Source organism: Mesoplodon bidens (genome assembly GCF_964165515.1).
Source record: "Mesoplodon bidens genome assembly, chromosome: 3".
In the NCBI taxonomy this organism is placed as follows: domain Eukaryota; kingdom Metazoa; phylum Chordata; class Mammalia; order Artiodactyla; family Ziphiidae; genus Mesoplodon; species Mesoplodon bidens.
The window spans coordinates 136587111-136607119 of NC_138178.1; the positions used below are offsets into that span (position 1 = coordinate 136587111).

General features: G+C 43.1%; 1 protein-coding gene across 1 annotated transcript in view; it reads left to right on the forward strand.

Moving 5' to 3' along the window:
• DAAM1 (dishevelled associated activator of morphogenesis 1) overlaps nt 1–20009 on the forward strand; it is a 174255-nt gene that overhangs the window by 128848 nt on the left and 25398 nt on the right. The window contains exons 16-17 of the mRNA XM_081227160.1: nt 2093–2199; nt 16271–16355. Coding sequence (XP_081083286.1) covers nt 2093–2199; nt 16271–16355 — 192 coding nt within the window. The remainder of the gene's footprint in view (nt 1–2092; nt 2200–16270; nt 16356–20009) is intronic.

Here is a 20009-nt window from a genome sequence, read left to right on the forward strand (position 1 = left end):
TCTTTTTTCTTTTCTTAATCCTTCCTAATGACGCAAGAAGATAGGAGATTATTCCATCCCCTCAAAAAAGCATATTTTGCCGGTAGCACATGACAATGGGAGTAGTTCCCTCAGGTTGATAGAGTTGATTGATATTTTCTGCTTCAAGGGAAAACCATGAAATCTGCTTCATGTTGAATACATGGAGCCCAGTGGTCCTTTCAAAGAGACTTTGTTCCTTCACCACTTTGAGTCTTTTGGGGGTGTTTTAAGCCCTTTCGTTTCTGAATTTGATTTGCCACCATTGAAAACTGTGTACAGCACATGCCATCTTCTCTCTCTACCCTGAACGCTTAATACCCTGCTCTTCAATGTATCTCCAGCCAGACTCTCATCTTCATCAACTCTCATTGCTGCTCCTGGGAGCATAAAATCATCTCTTACCCTGTCACTGATTTCCTTGACCTTCCCCTATTGGTTGCTGTGATTTCTGAACTGCATGTATCTGATTTTCCTTTTCCATGCCTCTGCCATGGCTGTAGGATTTCTTTGTGAACAGTAACTCCAAGCAGGTAAGTGAGCTAAAACCCACACCTTGCTTAATGTAACTCCTTGGCTTACTATAAGCTCAAAATGTCTTGGTTTTCCTAGGGTTTTTTTTTTTTTTCTGATAGTGTAATACAATGCCTACTTAATTTCACATTGGGTTTCAACTCTTAACTGAATATTGAGAGGTATGCCTGAAATCTCAGCACAATACGAAACAGTTAAAGTTTGGTCACATGGTGCCTCTTATTATAAACTCCATGTTGTCTTTGTTTCCTAAACTGTTATCCAGTTCTAGAACTCTTTGGTTTCCTTACTTTTTTTTTTTTTGGCCAGAGTTCCCTATTTTTTAATCTTTTTTATTTTTTAAATTGGGGTATAGTTGCTTTACAATGTTGTGTCAGTTTCTGCTGTATAACGAAGTGAATTAGCTATACATATACATATATCCCCATATCCCCCCGCCTTGGACCTGCCTTCCACCACCACCACCCCGCCCCCGCGACCCCATCCTGCCCATCTAGGTCACCACAGGGCACCGAGCTGAGCTCCCTGCGCTATACAGCAGGTTCCCACTAGCAATTTGTTTTACACATGGCAGCGCACACACGTCAATCCCAGTCTTGCACGTCCATTCTCTGTGTCTGCTTTCACTTCTTTCATTTTTTAATGGCATGATCTGTTTTTTAAATTGATCCTGACCTTTAACAAAATCAAACTTGCTATTTATCAAGTCAATCTATGTTTTCACCTTGATGCCCAATTTACTCAAACAGTATTTTATGTATAATTGTTTTATGCCTCTTCCACCGTAAATTATGACTGACCCTCATTGCTTACAGCTCTCTGTACAGCAGTAGAGTGTGCCAGTAGTGTTTTATTGTTAATTGAGGTAAATCAAACCAATGCCTTGAACTGCGCCCTCCCCGTTGTCCATCAGGCTCCAGGGTAATGAAAGGTAGCATCTGGGCTTGGGAGCTTCCTGTTGCACATGAAGACGTTTGGGAGGTTTTATTGTTCAGCTTTCTGAGTGTTCAGGATGCAAATGGTTGTGGGGTGAATGGGCCCTGTAAATGGCTGGACCAGCAGTGGCATGTTTCAGCTGAGCTTGATTCATAGTGACAGTCCTTCTGTCTGCTCTCCATCAGGATTTGGGGGACAAAAGGAGGGTACCGTTCATTGATAATTTATGCATCTTCAACTTAGAAGCACTTTGTTCTTCCAAATAATGCTTTTTCAAATGTGGGTGGTCAGCTTTTCTTATTTTCCTTTGTCAACTACATTTTAGCCTTTGTTTCAATTCCACCACTTCCATACATTCCCCTGCTTACCGTCTCGGCTGTGTGTGTGTGTGTGTGTGTGTGTGTGTGTGTGTGTGTGTGTGTGTGTGTGTGTGTGTGTGTGTGTGTGTGTGTGTGTGTGTGTGTGTGTGTGTGTGTGTGTGTGTGTGTGTGTGTGTGTGTGTGTGTGTGTGTGTGTGTGTACAGCAAATATAAAGGAAAACTGTGTATCTGAAGTTGGAATGTCCCTGTTTGACTTTGATGGATTTCTTTCATGCTCTTTATAGAAAGAAGCAGATGCCATTGATGACACACTGGGCTCCAAACTTAAAGTCAGAGAGCTTTCGGTGATTGATGGTCGGAGAGCTCAGAATTGCAACATCCTTCTATCGAGGTATTGTTGATGTTGTCTAAACATTCCTGGTAGGACCAACTTTCTTTTTTTTTTTAATTTAATTTAATTTTTTTATACAGCAGGTTCTAATTAGTTATCTGTTTTAAACATATTAGTGTATATATATCAATCCCAATCTCCCAATTCATCTTACCACCCCCCACCCCCGCTTTCCCCCCTTGGTGTCTATACATTTGTTCTCTACATCTGTGTCTCTATTTCTGCCTTGCAAGCCAGTTCATCTGTACCATTTTTCTAGATTCCACATATATGCATTAATATATGATATTTGTTTTTCTCTTTCTGGCTTACTTCACTCTGTATGAGTGAAGTTTCTAGGTCCATCTGCGTCTCTACAAATGACCCAATTTTGTTCCTTTCTATGGCTGAGTAATATTCCATTGTATATATGTACCACATCTTCTTTATCCATTCATCTGTTGATGGGTATTGAGGTTGCTTCCATGACCTGGCTATTGTAAATAATGCTGCAATGAACATTGGAGTGCATGTGTCTTTTTGTGTGTGTTTTTTTATTTTTTATTTTTTTTATTTTTGGTTGTGTTGGGTCTTCGCTGCTGCACGTGGGCTTTCTCTAGTTGTGGCGACAGGGGCTACTCTTCGTTGTGGTGCATGGGCTTCTCATTGCAGTGGCTTTTCTTGTTGCGGAGCACAGGCTCTAGGCACATGGGCTTCAGTAGTTGTGGCTCGTGGGCTCTAGAGCGCAGGCTCAGTAGTTGTGGTGCACAGGCTTAGTTGCTCTGCAGCACATGGGATCTTCCCAGACTGGGGCGTGAACCTGTGTCCCCTGTATTGGCAGGTGGATTCTTAACCACTGTGCCACCAGGGAAGTCCCATGTGTGTCTTTTTGAATTATGGTTTTCTCTGGGTATATGCCCAGTAGTGGGATTGCTGGATCATATGGTAATTCTGTTTTTAGTTTTTTTAAGGAACCTCTGTACTGTTCTCCATAGTGGCTGTATCAATTTACATTCCCACCAGCAGTGCAAGAGGGTTCCCTTTTCTCCACACCCTCTCCAGCATTTATTGTTTGTAGATTTTCTGATGATGCCCATTCTAACCGGTGTGAGGTGATACCTCATTGTAGTTTTGATTTGCATTTCTCTAATAGTTAATGATGTTGAGCAGCTTTTCATGTGCTTCTTGGCCATCTGTATGTCTTCTTTGGAGAAATGTCTATTTAGGTATTCTGCCCTTTTTTTTTTTTTTTGCGGTACGCGGGCCTCTCACTGTTGCGGCCTCTCACATTGCGGAGCACAAGCTCCAGACCCGCAGGCTCAGTGGCCATGGCTCACGGGCCCAGCTGCTCCGTGGCACGTGGAATCCTCCTGGACCGGGACATGAACCCGTGTCCCCTGCACCGGCAGGTGGACTCTCAACCACTGCGCCACCAGGGAAGCCCTTCTGCCCATTTTTTGATTGGGTTGTTTTTTTAATATTGAGCTGTATGAGCTGTTTATATATTTTGGAGATGAATCCTTTGTCCATTGATTCATTTACAAATATTTTCTCCTATTCTGAAGGTTGTCCTTTCATCTTGTTTATAGTTTCCTTTGCTGTGCAAAAGCTTTTAAGTTTCATTAGGTCCCACTTGTTTATTTTTGTTTTTATTTCCATTACTCTAGGAGGTGGGTCAAAAAAGATCTTGCTGTGATTTATGTCAAAGCGTGTTCTTCCTGTTTTCCTCTAAGAGTTTTATAGTGTCTGGTCTTACACTTAGGTCTTTAATCCATTTTGAGTTTATTTTTGTGTATGGTGCTAGGGAGTGTTCTAATTTCATTCTTTTACATGTAGCTGTCCAGTTTTCCCAGCACTCTTATTGAAGAGGCTGTGTTTTCTCCATTGCATATCCTTGCCTCCTTTGTCATAGATTAGTTGACCATAGGTGTGTGGGTTTATCTCTGCACTTTCTATCCTGTTCCATTGATATATATTTCTGTTTTTGTGCCAGTACCATATTGTCTTGTTTACTGTAGCTTTGTAGTATAGTCTGAAGCCAGGGAGCCTGATCTCCTCCAACTCCAATTTTTTCCCTCAAGATTGCTTTAGCTATTTGGGGTCTTTTGTGTCTCCTTACAAATTTATTTATTTTTTTTATTTTTTTTTTTTTTTGCGGTACGCGGGCCTCTCACTGTTGTGGCCTCTCCCGTAGTGGAGCACAGGTTCTGGATGCGCAGGCTCAGCAGCCATGGCTCACGGGCCTGGCCGCTCCACGGCATGTGGGATCTTCCCAGACCGGGGCACGAACCCGTGTCCCCTGCATCGGCAGGCGGACTCTCAACCACTGCGCCACCAGGGAAGCCCTCCTTACAAATTTTAAGATTTTTTTATTCTAGTTCTGTGAAAAATGCCATTGGTAATTTGATAGGGATTGCATTGAATCTGTAGATTGCTTTGGGTAGTATAGCCATTTTCACAATATTGATTCTTCCAATCCAAGAACATGGTATATCTCTCCATCTGTTTGTGTCATCTCTGATTTCTTTTATCAGTTGTCTTATAGTTTTCTGGGTACAGGTCTTTTGTCTCCTTAGGTAGGTTTATTCCTAGGTATTTTATTCTTTTTGTTGCAATGGTGAATGCAGTTGTTTCCCTAATTTCTCTTTCTGATCTTTCATTGTTAGTGTATAGAAATGCAAGAGATGTCTGTGCATTAATTTTGTATCCTGCAACTTTACCACATTTATTCACTAGCTCTAGTAGTTTTCCGGTGGCATCTTTAGGATTATCTATGTACAGTAATCTGCAAACAGTGACAGTTTTACTTCTATTTTTCCGATTTGTATTCCTTTTATTTCTTTTTCTTCTCTGATTGCTGTGGCTAGGACTTCCAAAACTATGTTGAATAATAGTGGCGAGAGTGGACATCCTTGTCTTATTCCTGATCTTAGAGGAAATGCTTTCAGTTTTTCACCATTGAGAATGACGTTTGCTGTGGGGTTTGTTGTATATTGCCTTTATTATGTTGAGGTAGGTTCCCTCTGTGCTCACTTTCTGGAGGTTTTTTTTTTTTTTTTTTTTTTTTTTTTTTTGCTGTGTTGGGTCTTCGTTTCTGTGAGAGGGCTTTCTCTAGTTGTGGCAAGCGGGGGCCACTCTTCATCGCAGTGCGCGGGCCTCTCACTATCGCAGCCTCTCTTGTTGTGGAGCACAGGCTACAGATGCGCAGGCTCAGTAGTTGTGGCTCACGGGCCCAGTTGCCCCGTGGCATGTGGGATCCTCCCAGACCAGGGCTCGAACCCGTGTCCCCTGCATTAGCAGGCAGATTCTCAACCACTGTGCCACCATGGAAGCCCCTCTGGAGGTTTTTATCATAAATGGGTGTTGAATTTTGGCAAAAGCTTTTTCTGCATCTATTGAAATGATCATATGGTTTTTATCCTTCAATTTGTTATTATCATGTATCACATTGATTGATTTGCCTATATTGAAGAATCCTTGCATCCCTGGGTTAAATTCCACTTAATCATGGTGTATGATCCTTTTAATGTGTTGTTGGATTCTGTTTGCCAGTATTTTGTTGAGGATTTTTGCATCTATTTTCATCAGTAATATTGGTCTGTAATTTTCTTTTTTTGTAGTATCTTTGTCTGCTTTTGATATCAGGGTAATGGTGGCCTCGTAGAATGAGTTTGGGAGTGTTCCTTCCTCTGATATTTTTTGGAAGAGTTTGAGAAGGATGGGTGTTAGCTTTTCTCTAAATGTTTGATAAAATTCACCTGTGAAGCGATCAGGTCCTGAACTTTTGTTTGTTGGAAGATTTTTAATCACAGTTTCAATTTCATTACTTGTGATTCATCTGTTCATGTGTTCTCTTTCTTCCTGGTTCAGTCTTGGAAGGTTATACCTTTCTAAGAATTTGTCCATTTCTTCCAGGTTGTCCATTTTATTGGCATAGAGTTGCTTATAGTAGTCTCTTAGGATGCTTTGTATTTCTGTGGTGTCTGTTGTAACTTCTCCTTTTTCATTTCTAATTTTATTGATTTGAGTCCTCTCCCTCTTTTTCTTGGTGAGTCTGGCTAAAGGTTTATCAATTTTGTTTATCTTCTCAAAGAACCAGCTTTTAGTTGTATTGATCTTTGCTATTGTTTTCTTTGTTTCTATTTCATTTATTTCTGCTCTGATCTTTATGATTTCTTTCCTTCTACTGACTTTGCATTTTGTTTGTTTTTGTTCCTCTAGTTCCTTAGGTGTAAGGTTAGAATGTCCATTTGAGATTTTTCTTGTTTCTTGAGGTGGGATTGTATTGATATCGACTTCCCTCTTAGAACTGCTTTTGCTGCATCCCATAGGTTTTTTTTTTTTGCGGCACGAGGGCCTCTCACCGTTGCGGCCTCCCCCATTGAGGAGCACAGGCTCCGGACGCGCAGGCTCGGCGGCCATGGCTCACGGGCCCAGCCGCTCCGCGGCACGTGGGATCCTCCCGGACCGGGGCACAAACCCGCGTCCCCTGCATCGGCAGGCGGACTCTCAACCACTGCGCCACCAGGGAAGCCCCCATCCCATAGGTTTTGAGTTGTCATGTTTTCATTGTCATTTGTCTCTGGGTATTTTTTGACTTCCTCTTTGATTTCTTCAGTGATCTCTTGGTTATTTAGTAACATATTGTTTAACCTCCATGTGTTTGTGTTTTTTACGTTTTCTTCCCTGTAATTGATTTCTGATCTCAGAGCATTGTGATCGGAAAAGATGCTTGATATGATTTCAATTTTCTTAAACTTACCATTTGTGACCCTAGATGTGATCTATCCTGGAGAATGTTCCATGTGCACTTGAGAAGAAAGTGTAATCTGCTGTTTTCGGATGGAATGTCCTATAAATATCAATTAAATCTATCTGGTCTGTTGTGTCATTTAAAGCTTCTGTTTCCTTATTAATTTTCTGTCTGGATGATCTGTCCATTGGTGTAAGTGAGGTGTTAAAGCCCCCCACTATTATTGTGTTACTGTCGATTAACTCTTTTATAGCTGTTAGCATTTGCCTTATGTACTGAGGTGCTCCTATGTTGGGTGCATGTATATTTATAATTGTTATATCTTCTTCTTGGATTGATCCCTTGATCATTATGTAGTGTCCTTCCTTGTCTCTTATAACATTCTTTACTTTAAAGTCTATTTTGTCTGATATGAGTATTGCTACTCCAGCTTTCTTTGGATTTCCATTTGCATGGAATATCTTTTTCCATCCCTTCACTTTCAGTCTGTATGTGTCCCTAGGTCTGAAGTGGGTCTCTTGTAGATAGCATGTATATGGGTCTTGTTTTTATATCCATTCAGCAGGCCTGTGTCTTTTGGTTGGAGCATTTAATCCATTCACATTTAAGGTAATTACTGATATGTATGTTCCTATTATTGTTTTCTTAAAAAATTTATTTTTATTTTATTTATTTTTGGCTGTGTTGGGTCTTTGTTGCTGCACATGGGCTTTCTCTAATTGCATCGAGTGGGGGCCACTCTTTGTTGCTGTGCACGGGCTTCTCACTGCAGTGGCCTCTCTTGCTGCAGAGCACGGGCTCTAGGTGCATGGGCTTCAGTACTTGTGGCACACAGGCTCAGTAGTTGCTCCGCAGCATGTGGGATCCTTCCGGACCAGGGATCAAACCCGTGTCCCCTGCATTGGCAGGCAGATTCCTATCTACTGCGCCACCAGGAAAGCCCCCTATTACCATTTTCTTAATTCTTTTGGGTTTGTTTTTGTAGGTCCTTTTCTTCTCTTGTGTTTTCTGCCTAAAGGAGTTCCTTTACCATTTGTTGTAGAGCTGGTTTGGTGGTGCTGAATTCTCTTAGCTTTTGCTTGTCTGTAAAGCTTTTGATTTCTCTGTCAAATCTGAATGAGATCTTTGCCAGGTAGAGTAATCTTGGTTGTGGGTTCTTTACTTTCATCACTTTAAATATATCATGCCACTCCCTTCTAGCTTGTAGAGTTTCTGCTGAGAAATAAGCTGTTAATGTTATAGGAGTTCCCTTGTATGTTATTTGTCATTTTTCCCTTGTTGCTTTTAGTAATTTTTCTTTGTCTTTAATTTTTGTCAATTTGATTACTATGTGTCTCAGAATGTTTCTCCTTGGGCTTATTCTGCCTGGCACTCTCTGCGCTTCCTGGACTAGGGTGGCTAATTCCTTTCCCACATTAGGGAAGTTTTCGACTATAATCTCTTCAAATATTTTCTCAGGTCCTTTCTCTCTTCTCCTTCTGGCACCCCTATAATGTGAATGTTGTTGCATTTAATGTTGTCCCAGAGGTCTCTTAGGCTGTCTTCATTTCTTTTCATTCTTTTTTCATTATTCTGTTCCATGGCAGTGAATTCCACCATTCTGTCTTCCAGGTCACTTATCTGTTCTTCTGCCTCAGTTATTCTGCTATTGATTCCTTCTAGTGTATTTTTTCATTTCAGTTATTATATTGTTCATCTCTGTTTGTTTGTTCTTTAATTCTTCTAGGTCTTTTTTAAACATTTCTTGCATCTTCTCAATCTTTGCCTCCATTCTTTTTCCGAGGTCCTGGATCATCTTCACTATCATTATTCTGAATTCTTTTTCTGGAAGGTTGCCTATCTCCACTTCATTTAATTGTTTTTCTGGGGTTTCATCTTGTTCCTTCATCTGGTACATAGCCCTCTGCCTTTTCATTTTGTCTGTCTTTCTGTGAACATAGTTTTCGTTCCACAGGCTGCAGAATTGTAGTTCTTCTTGCTTCTGCTGTCTGCCCTCTGATGGATGAGGCTATCAGGACCAACTTTTCTATCATTTGGCTCCAAACCACATGTTTGGACTCCTCCTTTTACCTGGACTCTGCTGAGGGTCAGTTCTCTGAGTTTCTTCTGTCTGACGTGAAGAGGACCATTAGTGCCTCCTTTCCCTCGCGGAATATGTCACAGCTGGATGCCTACTTTCTTGCAGTTTAATTTCCACAGACTCCTAAATCTTAAAGAGCAGAACATCTCAAATCAATGTTTTGTTTTGTTTTTCCAGAGAGCCTATAAAATGTACTTTACTGTTATTTATACCTCTCGGCTTTAGAGATTCTTTAGCCATTGAAGTAACACTGTCACAGAATCAGCATCCACAGTGAAGGCATCAAGGCTCTTAGTTTCATTTTGCTTTCTAAAGTCACCTTTTTATACTTCAAGATTATATTATTTCATGCTCTTTGTGAACATTTTTATGACTAAAAAAATATGTAAAACTCAAACCTCAGTGAAATGCTAATTCATCCAGTTCAGCCCTTTCAGAAGTATTTCTCATAATTAGTGAACCATCATGGCCTTGAAGCTTGAAAAGAAAAAAGGAAATTCGGGAGCCTGGAATCTGATTATAGCTTCAGGCAATGTGTCAGGTCGTCCTGGGCATTTCAAGTAGTTTTTCTGAATCTAGTTTCTTCTTTCTCTAAAAGGGACTTTCACATTAGACAGAGATACCTAGTGCTGATGAAGGGAAGGAAAATATAAAGAACCCTGAACTTTGAGGCATTATGTATAAGTCACATTGGTTACATTCTGGAAAGAGTGTTATATATGTATCGAGGCTGGCATAAGGTGACTTTCAGGGAGAGTAAAGACGGAAGGTAGTAGTTGTAGTAGTTCTTATTTTTCACATGGTCTTAGGGTAAGTTTCTTTTAACACACAGCACTGCTGCTTGGTTTGCAGCATAGAAGTTTGATTGATAACCAGACATATATTACTTTATGGAGCAAATGTTTCTTTTAGTGGAAGAGAAATTGAAGTTTGGTAAGACCCTTGAATTTTAATACAACCTAGTAAGGTAACATGAACCATCCTGTTAGCATTTAATTTCTGCCTCTGGCTGGAAGCTGTGTAAGTGGCCAGGCCCTGTGTTTATCCCCACTTTTGTTCAGGAAGACACCACTGAAAATAGTTTTGAAGGGCTACATTTTTTTTCCTATGGTCTATACAATTTGTTTTGTTAAAACTTCTTTTTACAAATAATGTTTTTACTTAATAGCAAAATTAAATGAAAAATTGGGGGCTTCCCTGGTGGCGCAGTGGTTGAGAGTCCGCCTGCCGACGCAGGGGACACGGGTTCGTGCCCCGGTCCGGGAGGATCCCACGTGCCGCGGAGCGGCTGGGCCCGTGAGCCGTGGCCGCTGGGCCTGCGCGTCTGGAGCCTGTGCTCCGCAATGGGAGAGGCCGCGGCAGTGAGAGGCCCGCGTACCGCAAAAAAAAAAAAAAAAAAAAAAAAAATTGGGCAAAGTTTTTCTTTTAAAACCCTAGAATTTCCCCCTCTATTTTGCTCTTTTGCAGTCTAGGGGAGCACTTTAAAAACAGCTTGGCAAAGGGAGCTATCACTCTGAATTTCTATAGTAATTTAAGTGCTCTAGCTGTGACCCAGTTTCTCACAGACAGATTATTCTCAGCACAAGATGCCACTGAGGGTAATTACACTAGTTATAGATAAGGTTACAACTCCTTCTGGCAAATTTCCCATCCCATTATTGGAGGAATTGTTTCATATTGTGGTATATCATTCCCTCATTACATCAAAAGTGTCAAAGGCTAAGGTGACTTAGAATGTGAATGTGTCTGAACTCTCTAGAAGATAATTTTAAGAACTTGCCTCATATCTGTTAAATTATCTATTGATATCCAATTTAATGGATAAGTATTACAATGAGCATAATTTAAAAATGTATTATGCATAACAAGGTGATTTTGAGATGCAGTTAACCTTATGGTAATGGGGCCTTATTGATCAGGGTCTAAAACCTTCTCTGCCACAGAGGATTCAGTACCACATGCTTGTCTGCTTAGTGGTCAGTGGTTTTACTCTCTCATCAGGAAAGCACAGGGCTAAAGGTAAAAGAAATTAAGCAGAACTAATTTGTTTTTATTTAGTTGTTTAACCAGTCAGCGGTTGGTTTACCTTGCTTTCACTCTCCCCTTTTCGTTGGCAATGCATGAGTACACACAAAAGGAGCCAGGGGCTTAAAGGAGGGGAGAGCTGTGATACTTTGCTTTGATACTTTTTGCTTAGAGTTATCGCTTTGGAGTGTTTATTTGCCTGGCACTGTGCTGGGTGCCATAGGATGTCCCAAGACTTAAGGTAGCACTGTTGCCTTTGGCCGTGCATGGCTAATTGGAGAACAGTGACACAGGCAAGATGACCTGTGAACAATTCAGGCCTTAGACTGGTCTGGATGGGAGATGGGGAGCCCAGCCAAGGCGGGGGGCAAGGGGGCAGCAGCAGGGTTTCCCTGAGAAAGTGGGCCTCGAGGGCCATCGACAGTTACACAGGCAGGGGAGCGGAGGCAGTTCCAAGGGTGCAGCAGGAGCGAAGGCTCCGGAGGGGGTACAGGCCGGGCTATAGAGAGAGCCCTGCAATTGCAGCAGACGATTATCACTTGGATTAAATGAGACCAGGCAGGAGGGCCTGAGATCCAGGCCTGGTGCCTTTGTCAGGGCCCGAGTTAGCCCAGGGTCAGTTTATAAAATGGAGGTAATGGAAGCAGTGGGCTTGTAAGAATGAGACCCAGCGTGTGAGAAACACTGACAGAGTGCCTGTACGTGGCAGCTGCTCAGTTAACGGCCCATTTGTGTACCTAGGGGATCCGGAATTGGTGCCGTTTGTTCCAGAGAACAGCACTGTCTTAATGAGGTTTTGAGTTTGATCTCTGACGGGTTTGCAGGATAGGCTGGAGGGGTCAGAGCTGGAGGCACAGGCTACTCTCAGATAGGGAGCTCTTTCTATTGCCCAGCTCAGACCTGATGAGGGACAGACTGGAGGGAGACAAAACCTGTCACTAGCATTTGGAGACTGATTTTCTGCCTGGGGACAATGAGTAGGAATGTTTCCAAGGTGAAGTCAAGACTTCCTACCTTTCCACACTTAGTGTCTTTCTTCTTTTCTGCTTATTTCATTCCCAAAGACTGGCGACCCTCTCTGTGTCTTACCTTGCTGACTAGGAATTTAATTACCAGCCACGCAGTCATTACACCAGATTCCACCCCGGTGAAAGCCCGTGGCATGTTCCACCGGCGGTATTGTGATGCACACGTGTCTGCAGCGCTTGGTTATCTTTAAAAGCTCTTTCTTACCCCCATACCGCGAAAGTTCACGGACTCTTTGGCCAGGGGCACCTGCCACAGCCTTGCCTGGAGCTGAGAAGGCGGCCGGAAGGAAAGGCCTTCTCATCCCAGGGGCTGAGCAGGGGAGGAAGTACAGGCCCTTTTCATGTGCTCACAGCATGAGAGGCCAGCGTCCCTCACAGCGCCCAGAAAGAGGCTGTCTGGAAGGTGTGACGCTCCAAGCCACCAGGGACCCTGCCTTTTACAGACTCGAGAAGTGAGTAGAATGGACACGATGTACCCGAGAATGAGACCCATTCGTCAGGCCCCTGGAAGAGCCAGCAACAACTTCTCTGCTGTGTGTATGTAGGCGACACAGGGCAACTTAAGATTCACTCTGCTTTATTCCCTAAAACAGACCTCTCCCTTCTGTTAAAAAAAAAAGAAAAAAGAAAGAAAGAAACTTGGAAGCTGGCTTATATTGCAAAATGAACCCACCTAAAACACACTTTTATGAAGTGTTCTGCCATTCTTTTTTTCCAGATGCTCACTTAACATGACAGCCGGGGTGTAGTAAACCACAAAAGGCTACTTTAAAGGAGAGGGATTTGGCTTAAATCCACTGAAGCGGAGCTAAAGCTGATCTAGCCATCCATCCTTAACTTAGTTTAATTATGCCTGGATGTTCCAGTTCTCTGGGCAAATTTTTGAAATACCTGAGCAGAGCAAGGTGGAGTTAAATATGGTTTTAAATGGCTGGTTCGTTTCCTGCCTTGCAAAGAAAGTCGAAGTGCATGTCTCACAAGTTGCCACCCTCCTGCACACCAGAACACTGCCAAGCTTTAAAAGCAATTAAAAGGTTAGGATTGGTAGGGTCCTTAAATTACAGAGATTAGCGACTCAATCTGTGGATGACAGACGATACTAAGAACTCTTTGGCAACCTATAGAAGCCTCCCAGAGGGCCGTGTACCCTTCTCCTCTTTCCCCAAAGGTACAGCTTTTTTGTCTGCTCCCACAGACCACGTGCAAGGCGGGATGTTGACAGGTAGATTTTCTTAAGTACTAGCCATTAAAGTCTCAAGTCTCTTTGTGGGCCACATGAAGAGAAACCAAAATTGTTATGAATTAGAGCTAGTGTTTGGTCCAGACAGCCTCTGGGGATTGAGCAGCATAAATATATACAATTTCAAAAGCAAGAAGTTCTGCACTCCATATGGGGAGCTAATGAAATGCAAATCTGATACTTCAAGTATTGTTCTCACTCTGATGTTCAACTCCTTTTCTCTTAAATGTAAAACAGAAGGACTCAGCAGAAAGACACCATAAAGTGGTTTCTTCAACTCCGTGTGAAAAGGACACAGAACTAATCTTTTTTTTTTTTTTTTTAAATAAGTGGAGCTTTTCTCGTGGTAACTAGACATTTCCACAGCCAGCTGGTTTTCATCAGTGGCAGTTTCAACCTTACTTAATGTACCACTTCTTTGGCCTTGCATGGCTACACCATGGTGTTTGCCCTTACTTGACTCAAGAGCCTTTAGTGTCCTGGAATCTAGGGCTACCCAGGGCCCATATGGTAGAGACCTTGATGCCGAGATACAGTTTTTCCCGTCATATGTTTTACTCATGCCAACATGGCTAAATTGTTCCATTTAAGTTTGGGAGTTTTCCATTATGATGTTCTAGTGAACATATTCATGGGAAATGACTCCATAATGACTAAATCAATCTAGAGACGTCTGCCCAGATCCAGAGTTGCTGTCCACAGCTCAGGAGTTATTATGGTGCTACAACTTGGACTAGGGAAGAGAATGGGTCTTATTCTAGAACATGGACACTTTGGCATGTTGCCTAGGTGCTCTATTTGGGTTTGAATGCATGAAATAGAAGAGAATGATATTTGTACAATAGGATTCCCAAATCTGTTCCTTCCCTGGCCTACTTATTGGTACATGAAACAACATTCAGTTTCAACAGCAGGATGGATGGTTTTAACAAGATCGTGTCAAAATCTGGAGAAATAGGACAAGCCAGAGGTGTCCAGAGTGGGTTCTTTCCTCCTTTGTGGGCTTTATAGCCACCCCTGCACTCAGCCAACCCTCTCGTTTACCTGGGAGAGCACAGCTGACCATGTATGCTTCATGTACCCTTGTGTGGAGTGTTTCAGCTTATCATTAGATTCTCTCAAACATTATAACCACCTTTAAAATAAGCACCATGTCTTCTAATTATTTTTTAATTCTCCCAGGTCTAATGGGTGCTCTATACAGAGAGGAAACTCTGATGAAACAATGGGTATGAGAGCACTTTGGGAAGTTTCATGATAACCCTACTAAGCGCTGTTTATTTATCAAATAGCTGCCCTTGAATATTAATGTTACATAAGTACTGCTGCTTTTTTTTTTTCTGGGTGGAAAAGTCTGCCTTGCAGAGTATACATGTAGTTTATTGAGCCCTTTCTATGTCCAGACACTATGCTAAACATGTCTCGTGCATTATTTCACTTTATACACATACAAAAAATCCTTTTTTTTTACATAGGTTATCATTATCTCTATTTTATAGATGAAGAAACTGAGGCTGAAGAAAAAAATTTTTCCAATTTTTCGGACACTGCCCAAGAAATGTCAGAGCCAGGCACAGCCTGTCTGATGCCAAAGTCCCTTCCTTCAAGAAGTTACACATGGGGCCTCCCTGGTGGCGCAGTGGTTGAGAGTCCGCCTGCCGATGCAGGGGATACGGGTTCGTGCCCCGGTCTGGGAGGATCCCATATGCCGCGGAGCGGCTGGGCCCGTGAGCCATGGCCGCTGGGCCTGCGCATCCGGAGCCTGTGCTCCGCAACGGGAGAGGCCACAACAGTGAGAGGCCCGCATACCGCAAAAAGAAAAAAAAAAAAAAAAGAAGTTACACATGAAGGCTATATGCCTTGCTCTATATTTGTGTGTTCATGTCTTTATTCCCAGTCCTGAATGTCATTCTTCTTGAAGATCATAACTAGAAGAACAGATCGAATAATTGTACTAACACGTTAGTGGTAGCTTATAAGGAAGTAAGATTTTTTAAATAAGTCTGGGTCTAATGCTTACAAGTAGAACAAAAGAATGACCCTACTGTTACAGCTAATAATCTGATTAAGATTTTTTGCCCTGGTTGACTTGATTGTGTGTAATAAAAACATATTTTTATAAGTATGTTTTAATTTCAACTCTTTTCACAGTCAGTACTTTGTTCTGCCAGAATCAAGACATAAATCCTTAATATAAATTAGTAAATCATATGAATTAGTGGTAGACAGAAAAACAGAAAACAGATTTGGGTTTTTGCTTAAATCCTTCCCTATGAGATATTAACTAGATAAGCATTATTTGTAAAAAGAATTTGGGATTAGCAATCAAGTGTCTTGGGTTTGTGTTAGATACTGCCCCTTTGTATATGTTTGACCTTGGGCAAATCACTTAGCCATTCTGAGCCTCAGTTTCTCCCTCAATTAAAAAAAATCATCACAGTTAATTTGAATGCTAAATGAAATAATACATATGAAAACTCCTCAGCTATACATTTTATTTTGTATATCAACTATTCAGTTTTTTTAACGATAACATAGATCCTGCTAACCTTCTCAAAATCCATTTTTAATATGAGAGCGAACTTTAAACACTCCTGACACATAAGTTAAAAAGTTAGTTTTCCCCTTTCACCTTCAATTTGTGGATACTATATATTAAAGAAAACAGGTATGTGTGGGTGTTTTCCCTATTTCTCATCTTCCAATCTCTTGTTTAAGGAAACTAAATGGTAGAACATAACAGCTTTGTTCTCTGTGTCAGCAGAGCATTAGAAAGCCCTGAAAGAATGTTAAAGCCGTTTCAAAATACTGTTTTTAGGGGCAACATTGTCAGGAAATAAGCTTTCACTGAGAGATTTGGAGAAAAACGGCACTTGAAGCTGGGATAGCAAAATGGGTTACCTTGTATTAAATGTTTACGGCTCAAGCCAATATCGTTAACAACAAGTAAAATATTCTTTCTCCAGGTTGAAATTATCCAACGATGAAATCAAACGGGCAATTCTAACCATGGATGAGCAGGAGGATCTGCCCAAGGACATGTTGGAACAGGTGAGCTGCCGGGCAACGCTCAGGGCACAGGCGACACCGGACTCTCAGCAGGGAGGGGGTACTGAGGAAAGAAGTCTGGTTGTTACTGGTACATGATTTCCTCATCTCTGAATTGAGGAGGTTGAACCAAGGTTCCACACAGCTCTGTCAGAAGCCTCTAGGACTTGATTCTTCCCTTGTTTCCAAAATGATGGGTGAGAAGGACGGTCCAGAATTCGTCAAATGCCTGGGACCCTCGATGCTGGAATCTGTCTCTCATGCTGCCTGCCATCAAGTTGTTACTCCTTAGCAGGTCATAGAAATCTACTAGCTTTAGTAGAAAATGTCTGTTTCACTGGAATATTGAGAATCCCAGCACTGTGAGGTCACAGGCTGCACTGCATGAACTGAGTCATTGCTTAATCCCTGACACAATTTGCGTCTTGGTCTTGGCTTACTGTTCCCACAGCCACAGCAGCCACTGTTAACCCCCTAGCACTGTCATCTTCATCAAAACACTCGTATGTGTCATAAGGTGGGGTGTAAACTTCTTGGGGCTGGGCCTTGTCTCCATAAGTTGTATAGCACTCTTCTTGCATTGTAAATGGCAGGAAATTCAAATGTTGGGGATAGTAAGTATGGCGTAGATTTATGCACAATCAGTATACATCCTTGTCCGTGGTATTTGAAGATAATTTGTATTTTTTATGTCCAGGCAACACGTTGGATGTGGTGCCCTAGCCTCTCGTCATGCAGTGTTTCCATAACATGCTCCGTGCAGCCACTCCAGCTGTGTTGTGTGTTGTCAGCAGCTTGGTTCAGTTATTTCCCAAATGATACTGTTGATGATACCATACTAGCAGATGCCCCAGGGATTGTTACCTATCTCTCAGTCTAGCCCTAAATTTTTCTGTGCATTGTGGGGACAGTCTCTGAATGCTCTAAGCCTGTTTGGTCTCCTTGTCCCTGCAACAGAATCATATTTTGAGAGATTTTGGTCAAGAGGCCTCCATTTGTTAGAACCAGGACCACTTAAGGTCAACAGTGGACACAGGTGATCATGATTTCAGGCTGAACTTGAGGTATCACCTGTAGGCAGGCTCAGCTCCCAGGAGAAGAGGAAATGGATATTTCCAGTGGAGTGCCTGTATGCATGTGCATTTCCACGCTTCTCACTGATTTCCCAGAAGGCCTCAGATACCAGGCAGGGAGGAATGATGTGTGTGGTATCACCACACATCCATGGACCCGCCCCTCCCTGAAACCTCTGCAGCTGCAGTCATCCTGGGTGAAAACCGTCACACTTAGCAGTGGAGAAACTTTGCTTGCTGTCCTTTTAAGTTTTGATTTAGTTCCCCAAATAGCTAATGACTATGTTTCCAAGTCCGTTCGATGCTCTGTGTATAAATAGTTTAAACGTTTTCCGTTTTTCGAGCACTTTTAGCTGCTCTGCCCACTCTTCCCTCCCTCGCGGAACATCAGGCAGAATAGAGCCTCTGCCCCAAGAGAGTGGAGCCCAGCTGCCCTGTGTCCCTCCCTGGCCCCCAGGTGACCCTGTGCTCCAAATGCCTGCATCAAAAATTGCTTCACCCAGTGTGAAGAGCCAAGCAGAAAGCTGCTTTAGTCCTTAGGTCTTCAGCCTCTATCGATAAGGTCATATGCTTAAAATTCCACAAGATCTGTTTACTGTGAAATTGCAACCAGCAAAATTCCTCCTTGAGGGAAGGGATTTCAGAATCTTGCCAAAAGGGCTTGTAGTGCAAATAGAACGTACTTCAAATAAATACAAGTAAGAAAATCAGTCTACTGAAGCAGAATCTGGCCAAGTGGATACTTTTGACCTGGCCTCTGCTGATAGTTGTGGGTGTCTTGCTCTCTGCTCATCTCCCAGGCTCGCTCTTTTTTTTTTTTTTTTTGCGGTACGTGGGCCTCTCACTGTTGTGGCCTCTCCCGTTGTGGAGCACAGGCTCCGGACGCGCAGGCTCAGCGGCCATGGCTCACGGACCCAGCCTCTCCGCGGCATGTGGGATCCTCCTGGACCGGGGCACGAACCCGTGTTCCCTGCATCGGCAGGCGGACTCTCAACCACTGTGCCACCAGGGAAGCCCTCCCAGGCTCTTTCTTTTCCTCCTTATTCTACCCCCCTTCCTCTGCTTCCTTTGCCTTCACACAGCGTCCTTTACTACTTGTTATGATCTGCATTTGAGCCACATTCCACCCCTCCTCTCCTGCTGCTTTTAGCCACTGAGATCAGATCTCAGATGAGATCCATACGCTCCTCTTTCTTGGGATGCACACCTTTCTCCTTATCTCCAGGTGTCTGTCTGGCTCTTCATTCCTCTCAAAACTGTCCAAACACAGTCTGTTCTTGACTCTGACTTGAGACGGCCTGAGCCTTTAGCCTGTGCCTCTCACTGTGCTCTTGTGAGTAACAAGAGACAGATGGTGTCTGTGTTATCCTGAACAGGGGCCTGTAGGCTCAGCGGGGCAGGTATGGGGGGACCCCTGAAACTAGAACTGAATTTCCTTGTCCAGAAGGAAAAAGTCCAAACTCAGGGGAAAAAATAAGCCTTGTCCTCTCTCTTCCTCCTTCCTTCCCTTGCCCTACTACCTTCCCTCCAGCCCTGAGGAAGAACAAGAAGACACTTGTCCAGTGTTACCATTTGAACGTGGGAACATCCATGCCTAGAAGCTCTCAGGCCACCAGACCTGTGAATTCCCTGGCATCTGCTTCCATCTTTCCATCTTCCACCCCATTAGGAGAGAGGGGTGTCCCTGGCTTCTGCTCTGGCCCATCCTTTCCTTCTGCTCAGGGACCTCGCCCAGAGGGCCCTGCCCCTCTCCTCAAGGTCTTCCGCCTTGCCCTCTCAACATGTAAATTGTTCAGGTCCCAGCCCTTCCCACACACACCTCTTAAGACCGCACGTCCCCATCTGCCACTGTCCTCTCTCTTTTTTGACACAGCCAGTTCTTGAAAGCTTGTTCACTCTTCCTCACCTCACTGCAGTCCGTCCTCCTCACCTCCCTTAAGCTGTTCTCACTAAGGATATGAACTTTCTTGTTGACAAAGCCAGGGAGTTCTTTGCAGTCCTTATCTTCCTTGACGTATTGGTGGTGTGTGACACCGATGGCCACTGGCCCCATGGTGAAACACCTCTTCCCTTGGCCCTGTGATTCCACATAGGCCCCTCCACTGCCTTCTAGGAAGGTTCCTCTTCTTGTTCTCATCGCATCAATGCCGGCTTCTCTCCAGCCCTGCTTTTTTCTCTTGATGGACCCCCTGGTTACCTTACTCACGTCCATGCATGTTGTAACCCACACCAAAGCTTTGTCTTCCAGATTTCTTTGGGATTTCAGACCCATTTGTCCACCTGCCTACTAGAAATCACGACTTGGTTCTCTTGCCAGTATTTCAAACACTAAATTCACCTTCTCCTCACCCACCTTCCTCCAAACTTCTCCTCCTGGGTTCCCTGTTACACTCTGTGTACATCATTGCCCAAGCCGGAAGCCTGGGCCTCATCCTTTTGACCCTCATCTACCACAGTCGACAAATCAGGCCAGTTCAAACCCCATAAATAGCCCTAGAACCTGTCCACTACCCATTCCAGGCCACCACCGTCTCTCACCTGGATTACTGCATCAACAATCTAATCACAACCCCCAGTACTTTTG